A 19,178-nucleotide genomic window follows, 5' to 3' on the forward strand; every position below is an offset into this window, starting at 1 on the left:
ATTAAAACAAATTCCCCCCAAAAAACACAACAGAGAATTTTTAAGTAGAAGAACTGCCCCACTAGAGGGAGTCTTTTAGACTGAAAGGGCACTCAAGGGGAGAGGAATCTGTGGGAAGAATTAGCACCAAGGAAGGAACTACATAAAAAAAATAATATAATGCACAACACAAAAGCATTTTTTGTTTGTAACTGTTTTTCTCCTAGGAGTTAAAAGATAAAGCAATAATTATAAATTGGTGTCGATGGGGAGCCTGGGTGGCTCAGTCCAGTAAGGTGTCCAACTCTGGATTGCGGCTCGGGTCTCAATCCCAGGGTCCTGAGTTTGAGCCCTGTGTTGGGACACCACACTGGGTTGTGGGGCCTACTTTAAAAAAATAAATACAAATGAAAAATAAATTGGTGTTGATGGGCATACAACGTACAAAGATGTAATGTGTATAACAGTATAGCACGAAGGAGGGAGTAGGAAACAGAACTGAATTTATAGGAGCAAAGTCTTAGAATGCTACTGAAATCAAACTGGTATTAATCTGAATGAGGCCGTTATAGGATATTAATCATAATCGGGAAATAGGGGTGATGTTCCACAAACTAGTGCCATAGAAGCTCTTGGGGTTGGTCTCTCCACCAAAAACAACTAGTAAGCTGGGGGGAGATATGATCAGAAGCAAGTATTTTGGAACTATGGAACCCAACTGGCCACTTGTAACAATAAGGGAAATGCTTTATATGAAAGGGAGATGCTGATTTTCGGGAAGGGAATGCCATGCATGGAGAGCTATGATCTCCTTTCCTCAGCCCTGCTGCAGTGGTGGGGAGAGGCCCACATTCTGGGAGCAGCTGGCTGGTGGTAGAGCAGACAGACAGTGGGGACTCTGTCCTCCAAACTTGGGGTTGTGTGCTTTGTGGACTCCTGAGTGCAGACAACTGCCTTGGTTTTCGACCTCTCAGGATGCAACAGCTTTCCCTCAATGCACCCTAGGAAGACTTTTTTTTTTTTTAAGATTTTATTTATTTATTTGACAGAGATCACAAACAGGCAGAGAGACAGGCAGAGAGAGAGGGGGAAGCAGGCTCCCCGATGAGCAGAGAACCTGATGTGGGGCTCAATGCCAGACCTTGGGATCATAACTTGAGCCGAAAGCAGAGGCTTTAACCCACTGAGCCACCTAGGTGCCCCTACCCTGGGAAGATTTTTAAGATTTTTATTTATTTTGAGAGAGAGAGAGAGAAAGAACGTATGCAAGTGAGAGAGAGACACTCAAGTGGATTTCACGTGGAGCACAGAGGCCGACTCAGGGCTCCATCTCACAACCCTGAGATCATGACCTGAGCTGAAATCAAGAGTTGGACATTTAGCCAGCCAAGCTACCCAGGCACCTCATCCCTGGGAAGATTTAAAGAGACAAGAATACCTTTTTGTTTTTCCCTTTTTGGAGTCAGACATTTAAGGAAATCTTTGTCCGGTCACTGATTAACCACAGATAGAAACTTTCGTGACCACACACAACATGGAATAATATATGCCTTACAAAAAGTTTGGAAAACAGACAGAGCTGATGCCCTCAATATGTCAAAAAAAAAAAAAAAAACAACAAACCAACTGTTAAGGACATCAAATCAAGTTTGCTTTCTTCTTTTCTTAAAGATTTTATGTATTTATTTGTCAAAGAGAGAGACACACGCAGAGAGAGCACAGGCAGGGGGAGAGGCAGGCAGAGGGAGAAGCAGGCTCCCTGCTGAGCAAGGAGCCAATGAGGGACTCGATCCCAGGGTCCTGGGATCATGGCCTGAGCTGATGGCAGATGCTTAACCAACTGAGCCAACCAGGCATCCCCAAATCAAGTTTTCTAAATATGCTAATGAGCTCAAGAAAATAATGAAGAAGTAAATGAAATCAGGAAAACAATGTATGACAAAATGAAAATATCAATAAAGTGATAAAAATTATTAAAAGAGGGATGTCTGGGTGGCTCAGGTCAGAGTCCACCCAGAGTCCTAGGATCAATTTCCATATCGGGTTCCTTGTTCAGCAGCGAGCCTGCTGCTCCCCCTGGCTTATGCTCTTTACTCTCTGACAAATAAATAAAATCTTCTTAAAAAAATTATTAAAAGAAACCAAATCTGAAACTATTCCAAAAAATAAAACAGGAAGAAAATTCCTAAATTTATTTAACAAGGCCAGCATTATCCTGATACTAAAACCAAAGACACTACAGAAAACTACAGGCCAGTATGGCCTGACTCGATGAGCATAGAGACAAAAATCCTCAACAAAATATTAGCAAACTGAATCCAGGAATATATTAAAAAAATATTCACCACAATCAAGTTGGATTTATTCCAAAGAAGCAAGGGTGATTCAATATTTGCTAATCAATGTGATCTATCACAGAAACAAGAGAAAACACAAACCAAATGATCCTCCCAAGAGATACAGAAAAAGCATTTGACAAACTACAGCATCCACTTATAATAAAAACTCTCAGCAAAATAGGTTTAGAGGGAACATACCTCAAGGTAGTAAAGCCATAGATGAAAAGTCCCCACAGCTAACCTCATACTCAATGGTGAGAAACAGAGCTTTTCCCCAAGATCAAGAGTGTCTACTCTCAACTGCTTTTAGTCAACACAGCGCTGGAAGTCCTAGCTGCAGCAGTCAGACAAGACATAAAAGGCATCCAAATTGGTAAGGAAGAAGTACGACTGTCACTATTGGCAGATGACACAATACCATATAGAGAAAACCCTAAATATTCCATCAAAAAGCTACTAGAACTGATAAATAAATTCAGTAAAGTTGCAAGACATTAGTATGCAGAAAAGTTACTTTTTTTTTTTTTTTTTTTTTTTTTTTTTTTTAAGAGGCAGGCAGAGAGGCAGGTAGAAAGAGAGGGGGAAGCAGGCTCCCTGCCCAGCAGAGAGCCCAATGTGGGGCTCGATGCCAGGACCCTGGGATCATGACCTGAGCCAAAGGCAGAGGCTTTAACCCATTGAGCCACCCAGGCGCCCCAGAAATGTTACATTTCTACACACGAGTAATGAAGTAGCAGAAAGAAAAAGAAAACAGGAGCACCTCGGGGGTTCAGTCAGTTAAGCCTCTGCCTTTGGCTCAAGTCCTGATCCCAGGGTCCTGGGATCAAGCCCTGCTTTGGGCTCCCAGCTCAGCGAGGAGCCTGCTTTTCCCTTTCCCTCTGCCCCTGCTCGTGGGCTCTCTCTCTCACTCAATCTCCCAAATAAATAAATAAAATCTTATAAAGTATAAAAAATTAGAAAAAAAAATCCCATTTGTAATTCTACCAAAAAGAATAAAATACCCAGGAATAAACTTAACCAAGGAGGTAAAAGACATGTATGATGAGTACTATAAAACACTGATGAAAAAAAATAGAAGATGGCACAAATAATTGGAAAGCTATATCACGCTCATGTATTGGAAGATTTAATATTGTTAAAATGTCCATACCATCCAAAGCAACCTACACATTCAATACAATCTCTATCAAAATACCAACAGCATTTTTCACAGACCTAGAACAAATAATATTAAAATTTGTATGAAACCACGAAAGACCCCAATTAGCCAGAACAATCTTCTCAATTTCCAGATTTCAAGAGCTACTACAAAGCTGTAGTAATCAAAACAGTATCGTACTAGCACAAAAACAGACTTAGATCAATAGAACACAACAGAAAGTCCAGAAATAAACCACCCTTATATGACCAATCTACAACATAGGAGGTAAGAATATGCAATGGCAAAAAGACAGTAACTTCAGCAAATGGTGCTGGGAAAACTGAACAGCTACATGTGGAAGAATGAAACTGAACCACTTTCTTACACCATACACAAAAATAAAATGGATTAGAGACCTAAATGTGAGACCTGAAACCATAAAAATCCTAGAAGAGAGCACAGGCAATAACTTCTTCGACACCAGCCTTAGCAACTTCTTTTTTAAATATGTCTCCTCAGACAAGGAAAACGAAAGCAAACAAATTGCTGGACTACACCAAAATATAAAAAGTCTCTGCACAGCATAGGAAACCAACGAAACGACCTACTGAGTGGGAGAAGATATTTGTAAATGACATATCCCATCAGGGGTTACTATCCAAAATAAGAACTTGGGCAAGTCAACGCCAAAAAATAATCCAATTAAATGGGCAGGAGACCTAAAACAGACATTGCTCCAAGGACATCCAGATGGCCAAGAGACACCTGAAAAGATGTTCAACACCACTTATCATCAGGGAAATGAAAATAAAAACTACAATGGGCTATCACATCACAGCTGTCAGAATGGCTAAAATCAAGAAACAAGTGTTGGCGAGGATATGGATAAAAGGGTAGCCCGGGCACTGTTGGTGGAATACAGGCTGATGCAACCACTGGGGAAAACAGTATGAAGGTGCCTTAAAAAATTCAAGAATAGAATGATCATACAGGGACGCCTGGGTGGCTCAGTTGGTTAAGCGGCTGCCTTCGGCTCAGGTCATGATCCCAGCGTCCTGGGATCGAGTCCCACATCGGGCTCCTTGCTTGGCGGGGAGCCTGCTTCTCCCTCTGCCTCTGCCTGCCACTCTGTCTGCCTGTGCTTGCTCTCGCTTCTCTCTCTATGACAAATAAATAAATAAAATCTTTAAAAAAAAAAAAAAAAGAATGATCATACAATTCAGTAATTCCACTACTGAGTATTTACCCAAAGAAAATGAAACCACTAATTCAAAAAGATACAAGCACCCCTGTGTTTACTCCAGCTTTACAGAGAGCCAAGATGTGGAAGCCATCCAAGTGTCCACTGACAGATGGAAATAACTGTGGTATATATGCAATAGAGTATTACTCAATCATAAAAAAAGAATAAGATCTTGGTATCTGTGAGGACATCAATGGTCCTGGAGGGCATTTTGCTAAATGAAGTTAAGTCAGAGAAAGACAAATACCATATGGTTTCATTTACATGTTGAATCTAAAAAACCAAAACAAAAACTCCAGACTCTTAAATACATGGAACTGGTGGTTTGCCTGAGGAGAGGTGGGTGAGGGATGGGTGAAATAGATAAAGGAAACTAATTTTCTTTCTTTTTTTCCCCAAAGATTTTATTTATTTATTTGACAGAGAGAGACACAGCAAGAGAGGGAACACAAGCAGAGAGAGGGAGAAGCAGGCTTCCCACTGAGCAGAGAGCCCGATGTGGCGCTCGATCCCAGGACCCCAGGATCATGACCTGAGCTGCAGACAGACGCTTAATGACTGAGCCACCCAGGAACCCTGGGAATTAATTTTCAATTATAAAATAAATAGATCAGGGCACCTGGGTGGCTCAGTGGGTCGAGCCTCTGCCTTCCGCTCACGTCATGATCTCAGGGTCCTGGGATCGAGCCCCACATTGGACTCTTTGCTTGGCAGGGAGCCTGCTTCCCCCTCTCTCTCTGTCTGCCTCTCTGCCTGCTTGTGATCTCTCTCTCTGTCAAATAAATAAATAAAATCTTAAAAAATAAAAAATAAAATAAATAAATCAAACAAATGAATAGTAATGCACTCCACCGAGCAAAAGCTGAATGCACGTTATTCTCAAGCGTACACAGACCATTTTCCATTAACAGAACAAATGGTAGAGCATAAAATGAGTCTCAGTAAACAAGATTAAAATACAAGGTTTGTTTTCCAGCCACAATGGAACGAAATTAAAAATTAACAACAACAGGGCCATCTGGGTCGCACAGTGTGTTAAGCCTCTGCCTTCGGCTCGGGTCATGATCCCATGGTCCTGGGATCGAGCCCCGCATCAGGCTCTCTGCTCAGCAGGGAGACTGCTTCCTTCCCTCTCTCTGTCTGCCTCTCTGCCTACTTGTGATTTCTGTCTGTCAAATAAATAAATAAAATCTTAAAAAAAAAAATTAACAACAGCAGGAAATTTGGGAAACTCACAAGTACAGGGAGGTTAACACATTCTTAAATAACCAATGGGTCAAAGAAGAAATCACAAGGGAAATCAGAAAATATTTTGAGATAATGAAAACAAAATACACCCAGACTTAGAGGATACAGTTAAAGCAGTGCTTTGAAGGGAATTTGCACCTGTAACGCTTATATTAAAAAAAAAGGAAGATCTCAAATCAGTAGCCTAAACTTAAGCTTAAAAGCTCAAAAAGATCAAACTAACACCAAAGCAAATAGAAGGAAGGAAATGATAAAGACTGCATAGGAAACCAATGAAATCAAGAATTAAAAACAACATTTAAAAAAATCAATTAAAACTAAAAGTTAGTTCTTTGAAAAGATCATTAAATTGACAAACCTATAACTAGACTGACCAAGAAGAGAAAAAACCCAGCCTCCCACTGGGAAAGTCAGGGGAAAGGGAGTGACTGCTAATGGAATGTGGTTTCTTTCTAGAGTGATTAAAAATGATCCGCAATTCATGATGATGGTTGCATAACTTTGGGACTCTAACCAACACAGGTGAATCATATTTAATTACTAAAAGAGCAAAAAAAGCAAAAAGTAAAACAAACAAACAAAAACATCCAAAAGAACTGAAAACAACTGGTCACTATCCTTCCTTTCTTTTTCATTGGGTTTGTAAACTAGATGTTTGTTTGTGGGGTGGACTGGGCAGACACCAGGATTAAGTCTTCATGCAGGCTTGGAGGGAGAGAGACCCCAAGGGGAAGACTGATGGTAACCACAGAGAGGAAAACAGAAGATCAGTGAGCTTCTCCAAGAGTTGGGAGGCTGCTTTGGATACAAGAGCCCCCTTTCTCTTGGCTACCCTAAAATATAGTACCTTTGGTCCTTTTGCCATTGTCAAGTTTACACTCCAGACCTTCCACTGCAGACACGGAGTGGCTTCTAGGCAACCCTCGCTTTGCCGATCTCTTTGAAGGAGAAATCAATTCCTGGTTGAAGAGGTTTCTTCGAACTTTGGTCACTTCTGAAAGCATCAAAAAAAAAAAAAAAAAAGAAAGAAAGAAAAGAAAAGCAACATTTACTAATATTCACATTTACTAATAGATTTCCTTAAATATTATACTCACATGATACAAACTATTACCCTTACAAATTCAGTTTATTTATTTATTTGTTCATTTGTCAGAGATAGCACAAGCAGGGCAAGCAGCAGGTGCAGGGAGAGGCAGGCTCCCAGCTGAGCAGAGAGCCTGATGTGGGACTGGATCCCAGGACCTTGGGATCATGACCTGAGCCCAAGGCAGAGGCTTAATCAACTGAGCCACCCAGGCGCCCCACAAATTCCATTTAAATCCAACTTTTCAGAAACATAAGTAAGGCCCACATCACTTGAGGCCATCCTCATTGTAAAATGGACACAATCCTTAAGAGGTTGGCTAATGTAGATCAGAGTCCTTTTACTAAATACCATTACTATGATGATTTTCCTCACTTTTGACTACTTTGTATTCTGCTCAGCTCCAAGGAGAGGAACTGTTCCTTTCAATTCCACAAATCTCATTCTTCCTCTTATATTTTACATATTTGCTGGGCTATGCTCTTCCTGACTCCAGGGCATGAGAACTGTGTGACCATTCAGACTCAAAGTTAGGAGAAACAGGGACGCCTGGGTGGCTCAGTTGGTTGGACGACTGCCTTCAGCTCAGGTCATGATCCCGGAGTCCCGGGATCGAGTCCCGCATAGGGCTCCCAGTTCCACGGGGAGTCTGCTTCTCTCTCTGACCTTCTCCTCGCTCATGTTCTCTCTCTCAAATAAATAAATAAAATCTTATAAAAAAAAAAAAAAAAAGTTAGGAGAAACAGCTCCTAACAAAGCTAGCAGGACGTCTTCTACTAGTCTGAAGCAAGATGTCCCAGAGGCGGCTACTCAAAAACTCACGAAGGATAAACTCCTCTTAGAGCAGGTCATTTAAATACAAACCAGGGGCACCTGGGTGGCTCAGTGGGTTAAACCTCCGCCTTTGGCTCAGGTCATGATCTCAGCGTCCTGGGATCGAGCCCCATATTCGGGCTCTCTGCTCAGCGGGTAGCCTGCTTCCCCTCTAGCTCTCTGCCTGCCTCTGTGCCTACTTGTGATCTCTGTCAGATTTAAAAAACAAACAAACAAAAATCTTTTAAATAAATAAAATAAAAAAATAAATACAAACCAAATTAACCCTGACCCACAAGCTGGGAGGAGCCCTGATATTTACCACCCACTGGTGACCGACATTACTGTTAAGGACACCAAAAACACCCAAGTTTCAAAAAAAATACCTGAAATGGATTTAGGACCTGACAGCCAAGTTTGATTTGTTCCTTTGTTTTCCTGAGGTTTTAAAAGTTTAATAGTGACAGAAAGCTTCGAAGAATAACATATTACACATAGACTCAACACTAAAATTCATCAGCCATCAAAATTTGATTTTCTCCCTGCACCTCTCTATGTTTACACAATTTTTTCCCTCACCGAAGTTGCACAGTAAGGTGAGGACATCCCAACCCGTTAGTTCCCTGCACTTCGGTGCACATCAAGGACAGGGCACCCGGCATACTATCCATCTTCCCATTTCTCTTGTGGTCTCAGCAATACCCCTTACCACACCCCCCACACCGGCCCATGAAAGTTACGATGGAAGCAGGGATCACGTGGTGCACTCGGTGGTCACGTCAAGTGCTTTCACCCAAACCAGTTTATCACCGCTTCTTTTCTTTCTTGTGGCTTTCACAGTAATGGTGTATTTAAGAAAGATTTCCGACCAGCGATTTTGCAGAATGCAGTGTTTTGAGACCATGTGAATATCTTATTCTCCTAGCATCTGACATTTGGACGTATTTCATTAAGCAACGATTACACAAAATTCTCATTTACAACTGTATGCAGCTGCTAATATACATGCCATTAAGCTGGGTTCGTCATGTTAGTGAAGAAATGCATTGCAAGAGCCCGGCGTACCTTGTACTGGATCCTTCAGCGGAAGTGGAGGCTGCTGAAGAGGACAAGAGCTCTCCTGGAAGAGGAAGAAACCAACGTTCATTTAAAAGAATAAAAATTCCACGTGAAATCCTCTGACCCTTGCAGTTCCACTTGTAGGAATACTTATAAAATGCACAAAAACAGATATAGGTTCTAAGGACACAGAAGCCTGCATTATAATACAAAATAAGAAATATCCTCAGTATCCATAGTGAGGGGTGCCTGGCTGGCTCAGTAGGTTAAGCTTCTGCCTTCGGCTCAGGTCATGATCCCAGGGTCCTGGGATCGAGTCCCGCATCGGGCTCCCTGCCCAGCTGGAAGCCTGATTCTTCCTCTGCCTCTGCCTCCTCCTCCCCTGCTTGTGTCCAATCTCTCTGACAAATAAATAAATAAAACTTTAAAAAAATATATCCATAGAGTGAAACAAATTTTGATACATCTATCCAAAGCAGACATGAAAACATCAGAAAGACCTCTAGAAATAGAGAAGGAAGGAAGGCCTATCTGTAGGTACACAGAAACAAGTCAATGATGGGGAAAAAGAAAAAAACAAACAGAACGAGTACAACAGGTTTGTACAACTGTTTGTAATGTGTATGTGTGTGTGTAACAGATAATGAAGACATCTTTGATGTGTGCTATTGGTATATATAGAAAAGGGCCTACAACAGACAAAACAGTCATCAAGGATTCCTTCTGAAGAATGAATGGAGGAAGGGGCAACTGAGTGGCTCAGTCGATGAGCACCAGACCCTTGATTTCGGCTCAAGCCACTTTCTGAGGGTTTTGAGATTCTCAGGGTTGTGAGATTGGGCCCCTGCGGCAGGCTCCACGCTCAGCGGAATCTGCTCAAGATTCTCCCTCACCTGCTCTTCTCTCCCCGCCCAAAATAAGTAAAATCTTAAATTAAAAAAAATAATAATGGAGAAGAGACACTTAAGGGTAAAGCCATATAAACCAGAGGAGGACTACACACTTTAGGACTTCACTGATCTATTCACTACTCAATAGTCTAAAAATCTAGATGCATCTAAACAACAGAATTGTTTTTAAAGCTTTTCTTTCCAATTATGCCAATATATTTTTTTAAAAAATGAACTACCACATACAGCCTGACTTAAGGAGTCCTAGAAGGAGTGCAAATCATTGTAACATCTAGAGAGAAAGGAGGTCTGACACCTTTGTTGCCATCCACTTCTGGATTTTCTATGATTTCTGATCCGGATTCCAAGGTACACAAGATTTGCATCTTTTTTCAAGGCATACTAAGGATGTGAAAACACCACTAACTTTTTTTTTTTTTAATAATTTTTTAAAAGATTTTTATTTATTTACTTGACAGAGATTACAAGTAGGCAGAGAGGCAGACAGAGAGAGAGGAAGGGAAGCAGGCTCCTCGCCGAGCAGGGAGCCTGATGCGGGGCTCAATCCCAGGACCCTGGGATCATGACCTGAGCTGAAGGCAGAGGCTTTAACCCACTGAGCCACCCAGGCCCCCCAAGGGTAAAATGGTTTATCTTTAACAACTCTGTAGTTCTTCAGTTGTTAGATTCCAGTTGAATACTCATTTATAAAACCCTCTCGTTTTATTTCTGTATCCCCCAGGGTCCCACTCCCTCAAAGTAGAGGCACTCCCCTTCAAGCTTATTTATTGTATCAACTCGTGCTAGAAGGAACGGATCTGGTGGCACTATCTCCTGTCCCTTGGAAAAAACTTACGTTTTTTGTAGCTCTCTTGGACACTTTGGGGATCTCAATTTGTCGAAGATTCTGGGAAACCTCTGCAATGCTTTTATGTCTTATTAATGCGTTTTTCCTTTTAAAAATAGAAACAAACAGGCATTACACATTGAACAGAGGTTATGAGTAATCTAGAAAAGAATCAGAGTTGAAAATAATACACTAATTAATAAAAGTCAGTTATCTTGCCATTGGTTTGAATTTGCAGCAAAACACAGCAACCTCACAATTTCCAAAAGTTAACTACTATTAGTCCAACTAGTTACGAACAATAGGGAGCATCAAGGAAAACAAAGTCACCAAAGCCGCAAGCTTATCTCAGCTCCTGGAGACCCTACGTGGACAAACAAGGGCACTGTGGACTACATCATCAATCCTGCATATTCGCTGGATAAAATACAGGACGCCAGATGCTGCACGTTAGGAAGGCCTATAGATGGCTTCTGGGATTCAGACAGAAGGACAACTAGTAATTCAACAAATTCTACACCAAGACAACTGCCCTCTGTCCGACCTACAACAAAGCACGTAATTCCTTCAACTCCTTGAGCTCCTACCTTCTTTTCTTAGCTGATCTGGTGCGAAGCTCTTCTAGCTGGTCAGACTCAGTGCCACCACACACTGACCTATGAGCACTTGATGGAAGAGACTCAGAGAGAAGGGGTGATATGTTTTCTTGTGTCACGGAGTCATCACTGAAAAAATCTAGAGGAAGGACACCAGCCAGCTTCTGAGGAATCATAAACCCCAGGCTGTCATAAAGATTTCCAAGTGTCTTCGGGATGGAGTCAATATACCTGTGGAAGAGATTGGTTAACTGTGCGACGATCACCATTCCGCCCTCTCTGTTCCACCCCGCATCCAGCAGGACACACAGTCCTTAGAATTCCGTAATTCTCACATAATTCCAACCACATGCAGTTCCTGGTAAGACAGTTCTAAAGTTAGTAGTCATCAAACTCACAATCCCAAGATTTCCTCGAGAAACTTTGCTAGGTATGCCGAATCCTCAGTCAAACACACCGTGCGCAGCAAGCCTGTCACCTGAAGAACATAACCGAAAATGACCACGTGCCTCCTGCAGGGAAGTGGAGTGGAGAGCTCATCTCCGGCGGTGCTGGGCTATATACTTGCCTCCTTCACCACCTGCTCCATCTCTGCGGTGCTTTCGTGGATGGACGGGCACTGCAGACACAGCTCCAAACGAAGAAACACCTGAAGCTGGCACCTTGACAGAATGAAATACTTGAGTCAGGGGCGCCTGGGTGGCTCAGTGGGTTAAGCCTCTACCTTCGGCTCAGGTCATGATCTCAGGGTCCTGGGATCAAGCCCCGCATCCGGCTCTCTGCTCAGCAGGGAGCCTGCTTTGCCCTTTTCTCTGCCTACTTGTGATCTCTCTCTGTCTATCAAATAAATAAATTTAAAAAAAAAGAAATGCTTGGGTCATATCCATCCTGAGTGCCATTTAACTACATGCTCCCTCCTTAAGCAAAGATCCATTTACAGAAGAACTGACAACCGAAAAGGAGAAGAGACATTGCTTTTAAATAGGGTAGCTCAGACTGCACATCACAACATCGTGGAGAATCAGCCTCTAGGAGAAAGTGGCAATCTAGTTTGTATTTATTTATCAATCAGTCAATCAGTCCATTTTAAGTGGATCCAAGCAAATCTTGGAGCTGTTCTGGAGTGATATAAATAAATAAATAAATAAATAACACCCCTCCCCCCACACACACATACATACATATATAAAGTAAATATATCAAGGTTATAACTTACTCTCTGACTTTATCTTCATCCAATTTTTCCCCTAGATTCTGTCGAAGACTTTTGCTAGTTTTTAAGAGGCTATTTTTCACTTGATCCACGCAGTTCATCTGAAAAAACAAAATCATTACATAGGAGACTACTGAGTTATATATTATTTCTAATTTATTTCACAGCTGATTAATGACCTAAGAAGGGAAGTACATTCCCTTACAAATTGCCCCCTTATTTCATTTGAATGAAAAACAGTGAAATGAATGTGCGGGGTGCCTGGTGGCTCAGTCAGTTGAGTGTCATCTTGGTTTCAGCTTAAGTCATGATCAAGTGCGATCAAGCCCCCCATTGGACTCTGCACTTGATGCAATCTCCTTGAGATTCCCTCTTTCCCTCTGCTTACATGTTCTATTTTAAATAAAGTCTTAAAAAAAGAATGTTCTTTCTCCTTATCTTCAAAAGGAACATGGTAAAGTATTTGAGAGCAAGGGAACATGGATACAAGCCTGCATATCTGACCTTTAAAAAAAAAAAAAAAAAAAAAAAAAAAAGATTCCTTAGGGGTGGAGGGGTACCTGGCTGGCTCAGTCAGTACAGCATCTAACTCTTGATCTCAGGGTTATGAGCTCAAGCACCACGTTGGGCGTGGAGCCTACAATCAATCAATCAAATTAAATAAATACATACATACATACATATATAAATAAGGACCATAAGCAACTCCTGTCCACTTGAGAGGAGCCTGGCTTTTACCACTAACCATGAATAAAGACAATGACAGCATGGTCTAAACCAGTGACTGGCAACACTCCCTGCGCATAAGAATCATCTAGCAAGCTTTTTATAAGTACATATACCCAGGAACAAGCCTCAGTTGGCCTTGAGGAAGCCAGGCATCAGCATTTTTAAAAAAACGTTCCGGGTGAATCTGGGTAAGAACCACCAGCTTAATTCATGCAGCTCGGGACAGAGATTTCATTAGAAAAGAAGTACGTGTAATTTCCACTACCCTCACTTGGCCTATTTCCTGAGTTTCTGCCTTACCAGTTCACCATGTCCACCTTCCAAGGTCTGGAATTACGTTCACCCCTTTGCTTATCTTACCTGTGAATCACACACCACGGAACAGTCATTTCCCAACACATATGGCCACACCTGCCAATAAGAATCCAACCACCCCATACTCTCTTACTTCTAATTCCTTGGTGCCTTTGGATTTTAGGAATGCTTTAATGGTTGAGATCATATTCTGAGCGCATGAATGCAACGTCTTTTCTCCTGTGGCCACAGTCTTTTGGTAATTTTCATGTATGTAAGACAGGAGCTCCTCTTCTGTTTTAAAATCTATGAAAAAAAAAATCAAATTTATCATCACATTTAGCTGAAGTCATTGTATTAAGTCAGTGGTCAACTGGGAATTTTTGCCTCCCAGGGGACATGTGACTGTGTTTGGGTTGCCAGCCTGGTGGGGATCTAGTGGGCAGAGGCCAGGGATGCTGCTAAAAATCCTACAGCACAAAGGACAGCCCCTACAAGAGATTATCCCACCCAAAATGTCAATAGTGTGGAGGATTAGAAACTGCAGAGATGGTCATTTTAAGGCTTTGCAAGTCAAATGTGCATGTTATAAATTTAAGGATAACCATTATGGGAAAAGAAAAAAAAAAAACTATAGGGGTGCCTGGCTGGCTCAGTCAGTGGAGCATGGAACTCTAGATCTCAGGGTTGTGAGTTCGAGCCCCACGTTGGGTGTAGAGACTACTTAAAAATAAAATCTTAAAAAAGCAAAACAGGGGCACCTGGGTAGCTCAGTTGTTAAGCTCAGGTCATGATCCTGGCTGGAGTCCTGGGATTGAACCCCACATCAGGCTCCCTGCTCAGCAGGGAGCCCGCTTCTCCCTCTCCCACTCCCCCTGCTTGTGTTCCCCTTTCTGTCTCTTCTTTCTCTGTCAAATAAATAAAATCTAAAAAAACCCCAAAAAACAAAAAAGCAAAACCAAACAAAACTATGTAACCTCAAAACTTTGCAGAAAGGAAAAAGAGGAATAAACAGAACTTGATTAATCTCAAAGTCTGCTAGCAAGGAAAAAATAAAAACTATAGAAAGCACAAAATAAGACACTAAAAAACCTCGAAGCTTATCAGTAATTATAAACATTTATTTTACAAATGTGCTTGCTCAGTAAAAGAAACTATCAGATTGGATTAAAAAATTCCCTCACATTACAGATGTCAGAAAATATTTAGCATTAAGTATCAATGAAAACAGAATATGACAAACTTGTATAATGCAGTTAAACTTAAAGGAAAATTCATAGACTTAAATAATCCCTTAAAGAAAAAAAAATAGGGGCACCTGGGTGGCTCAGTCAGTTAACTGTCTGCTTTTGGCTCTGGTCCTGGGATATAAGCCCCATATTGGGCTCCCCGCTCAGCAGGAAGCGTTTTCTCCCTCTGCCCTTCACCCTGTTCATGTTCATGCTCTCTCTCTGCACCCCCGACAATAAATAAAATCTTTTATAAATAAATAAATACATACATACATACATACATACATACATACAAGCCAGGGGCGCCTGGGTGGCTCAGTGGGTTAAGCCTCTGCCTCTGGCTTAGGTCATGATCTCTGGGTCCTGGGATCGAACCTGCTTCCCCCTCTCTCTCTGCCTGCTGCTCTGCCTACTTGTGATCTCTTTCTCTTTGTGTCAAATAAATAAATAAAATCTTTAAAAAATAATAATAATAAAATAAAATAAAAACCAATCAGCTAAGGGTCCAACACAAGAAATAACATGAGAGTAAACCCCAAAAGTAGAGGCAATAAGAAAGATAGGAACAAAAATGAATAGGAAGAAAAAAAAAAAGAAATGAGAGATCAACTGAAACAAAACAATGATTCTCTGAAAAACCAAATCCAGAAACCTATAGTAAGTGTGAGCCATTTTAAACGGAAGAAAGCATGAAAAAGCAACATTAGAATGAAAAAATCTAGAGCAGAAATTTAAAACACTAGGAAGAGGTAAGGTTGAAGTTCATTTTCTCCATAAAGATACCCATTTGTTCCCATACCATTTGTTGAAAAGATTATCCTTTGCCCACTGAATTACTGGGACACCTTTGTCAAAAAGCTGTGTGCCACTGTCGGGCAGGTCTATCTCTGCTCAGAATCTAGTCTAGAAACTGTTAATAGCACATGGTCTTGAATGCTGTTAATTTTGCTCTCTCTTGAATGAAACATCCACATTCTTGAATACTTTTACTAGCTCATTAAAGACATTCTGTCTCATTCAGACTGATGATCATCTATGAATCTAACATGCCACAGGCCCAAAAACAAAACAAAAAACAAAAAACAAACAAACAAAAAAAACACCCTTCAAGGAGCAGAATTTATTTATTTATTTCAGAATACTCAAAAGAAATCAAAGGTGACATCATGCAGTTATTGCCCAAAGTCCCTAAGCTATCTTTACAGCTCTACCACAGGACTGGCTCTAAATGTGCCCTGAGAAGGAGAAACCTACTGCAATTCTATCCCTTCTTTAGAAAAGAAAGAAAGAATGGCAAAATTAGTATTACTGGACGAAATTCTTCTGCCCAACTCTGAAAGACCTCAATACCCTAGATCGCTCCCAAAGCTTTCCCCTTCCCTTTCTTCCTCCATGCAGAAAGCTTCTTTAACCACTTGTCGTATGGCTGTGCCATAGCCCTTCTTGTGACTTTGCTTAGGCCAGTCCCCCATCTAGCATGCCCTCTCTTACTGTGCTGCCATCTCAACTATGCTCGCCCCTCAGCATCCAGCCTGGGCTCCTCCTGGCTCCCAAGAAGCCTCCTCAGCCTATTCTGGCCCAAGGCTGCCCTCCCTGTTCTCCGCTCCTCACATGTCTTTAGTTCCCTGATGAGCAAGTCCTTCCTGTTGGAGATTCCTGGCTCTCTTGTGTATTAGGCTGCCTCAGTTCATTGTGTATTTTATATATGTGTGTGTGCGCATCTGCATATATGAACTATTATCATCTTTGTGGTTGCATCATAATCTGAGACCAGGACATGATCTTCTTTTTATTGTGTTCCCCATAACACACTTTGAGGAATGCAGCCGATGTCTGATAAATGTTCTTTAATTGAGGGATAGAATTAAGAATAAGAATCTGAGGGTATTAAAGAGTCAACCTGGCCTTAGACACCAAAAGGCTATGGAACTGAGGGGGCGCCTGGGTGGCTCAGTGGGTTAAGGCTATGGAACTGAGGAATACCTTTAGGCTTAGAGCTTCGTAGTGTCCTTCCTCGGTTTTCCCATTTATCTGCTGTCCTCCCACTGGCTGCCCTTGGGACGCTCTTCTCCCCAGCCGCCTCTGGACCACTGTCGGGACACAGTTTCTGCGCCTTCACGTTCAGCCTCGCCACGTTCAGCATCTTCAGGGAGCGGCACATGGTGCTCATCTTCCGCCGCACGGGAGTCCGAGGGACCCCTCCTTCCAAGACAACAGCGTGCAGAGAAAAGGAAAATAGCTTTCACTTCTGGCAATTTAGGAACCACTTTAAGATGAAGCATTCTGTGAGAGTAGAAAGCATAGCCCATTGGTGGTTCGTGCATCTCTCTGCCTCCAGCCCAGAGTAGAGAGAGAGCTCTTCTTTAAACTGAAGTTTAGGAATGAAACATCGCAAAAAATTGGCCTTTTTAGAAAGGCCAATGCCAGACCCATTTGGTGTTCCCCGATGGTCAGAGTTGCGACGTAACTCTCCTGAAAGCTACTCTCTCCCACTTTTTGGTACAGTAACTTGTTCCTGACAACTTATTCTAAGGAAGGCACTCCAAGAATAAATCATCTGCATCATGTACACTCTAGTATTTATAATGATGAAAACTGAAAATCTCTTGGACAACGTAAGATTTTTGTAAATTTTGTGAAATGATGAGGCAGAATAGTAACTGAAAAGGCAAGGAAGCAGATAGGTATTTATAAGCAGCACACAAAGCTGGATTTGGAGTTCTGTCGTAACTAAGAATGGAAACGGTTTATTAAGAAAGTAGGATTGTGGGCGATTTTTAAACATCACTTTTGTAATTAATGTCATCTTTTTCAAATTTGGAATAGAAGAACCTGTCCTTCTCTCATTCAGTTACCATTTCAACCTCATTTTAGGGAAAGTTAATCTTTTAAAACATACATGCTCAAACAAGACTGCCTCAAGAAACAGTCGGTGTGCTTACGTTTCTTTTTGCTGTCTTCCTGATTGGACACAGCGGATTCTTCCCGAGACTTCCTCTGGTAGAGCCTGGACAGGCAACACGTTAACTCATTTTCAGTTTTGGAAGACTCTTCCTTATCAGATGAGGCAGCATGTAGTAATCTGTGAACAAAACAAGAGGCCTAGGATAAAGCTGAAATTCTGGTATTTCCAAAACGCTTTAACAACAAAATTCACTATCCTTTTATTTTATTTTTTTTTTAAAGATTTTATTTATTTATTTGACAGAGAGAGAGATCACAAATAGGCAGAGAGACAGACAGAGAGAGAGATGAGGAGAAGCAGGCTCCCTGCTGAGCAGAGAGCCCCATGCGGGACTCGATCCCAGGCCCCTGGGATCATGACCTGAGCCGAAGGTAGAGGCTTAACCCACTGAGCCACCCAGGCGCCCCTCACTATCCTTTTAAAAGCTAATCAAAAGATGTCTGCACAAGAAGGCTTCAAAAATATTTTTTGCTTGGAAGGGAAAATATCCCTCTCTTCTCACAATTTAAACACTTATACCAGAAGATAGGAGAGAAACATGCAGTATACCCCCTACACACCCCCACAGCTCTCAGAAGAAACCAACCCATGCAACAGACTTAATAATCACACTTGTAGACTCCATAACTGTGACACAATAAATGTGTGTTGTTTAAGCCCCTCAAAAAAACACAAAACAAAAAAACACACAAAAAAAAACCCACTCAGGAACGGAAGCTACCTATTCACAAAACCATTAATCATGACACACAGGACTGACTTACTACCAAGGTTCTTCACGTCCTAGGGTATATGCAGGCAACTATCCCTTAGTTATTTTTTACTCAGTGTCAATAAGTGTAAGACGGTGTAACAGAACATTGTCACAGTGACCCCTAAATCATTCTTTCACATCGTAGTAAACTGATCTGGGATTGTGAGAAGGGGATGAAGCAGGCCGGAGGGGATGATCACGTGTCCAGTGCTCTTCTGCCTAGGTCTACGTGTCAGTCACTAAGCAAACTAAGAACATGGCAACACTTTCAAAATGCATTACTTGTATTTCACTGTCCTCCATTATGTGGTATTATCTGATTTAAAGTAGGAGGAGGTTATGGCGATGGGCGTTGAATCTGCTGGGGGGTCTCAGCTTCACACACATAGCACATCTGAAGCAGACGATTTCTCCGCAAGTGTGTGGGATATCCTTTCACTGAGGGGAGGGTTTGTTTTTCTGTTAATTTAGAACCTATGAACCTTTCAAATACACAGTAGAGAAAGCATTATTAACTATGTACATCCCAGCAAGATTAAATGTTTGCTAATATTTTACCCTATCTACTTCAGATTTTTAAAAAAATATTTATGGCTCCCCGCTGAGCAAAGAGCCTGATGTGGGGCTCGATCCCAGGACCCTGAGACTATGACCTGAGCCGAAGGCAGAGGCTTTAACCCACTGAGCCACCCAGGCGCCCTTACTTCATATTTTTTTAATGAAATTAAGCATTATAGACACAAAAAAGC

General features: G+C 41.6%; 1 protein-coding gene across 2 annotated transcripts in view; it reads right to left on the minus strand.

The window, feature by feature from the left end:
- TICRR (TOPBP1 interacting checkpoint and replication regulator) overlaps positions 1-19,178 on the minus strand; it is a 43,206-nt gene that overhangs the window by 11,199 nt on the left and 12,829 nt on the right. For both annotated transcript variants that reach the window (XM_059180012.1, XM_059180011.1), the window contains exons 6-15: positions 17,653-17,792; positions 16,694-16,912; positions 13,633-13,784; positions 12,459-12,556; positions 11,811-11,904; positions 11,641-11,720; positions 11,234-11,473; positions 10,656-10,752; positions 8,916-8,970; positions 6,798-6,944 (exon numbers count right to left, since the gene is read on the minus strand). In XM_059180012.1, the coding sequence (XP_059035995.1) occupies positions 6,798-6,944; positions 8,916-8,970; positions 10,656-10,752; positions 11,234-11,473; positions 11,641-11,720; positions 11,811-11,904; positions 12,459-12,556; positions 13,633-13,784; positions 16,694-16,912; positions 17,653-17,792 (1,322 nt within the window). The remainder of the gene's footprint in view (positions 1-6,797; positions 6,945-8,915; positions 8,971-10,655; positions 10,753-11,233; positions 11,474-11,640; positions 11,721-11,810; positions 11,905-12,458; positions 12,557-13,632; positions 13,785-16,693; positions 16,913-17,652; positions 17,793-19,178) is intronic.

Source organism: Mustela lutreola, chromosome 7 (assembly GCF_030435805.1).
Source record: "Mustela lutreola isolate mMusLut2 chromosome 7, mMusLut2.pri, whole genome shotgun sequence".
In the NCBI taxonomy this organism is placed as follows: Eukaryota; Metazoa; Chordata; class Mammalia; order Carnivora; family Mustelidae; genus Mustela; species Mustela lutreola.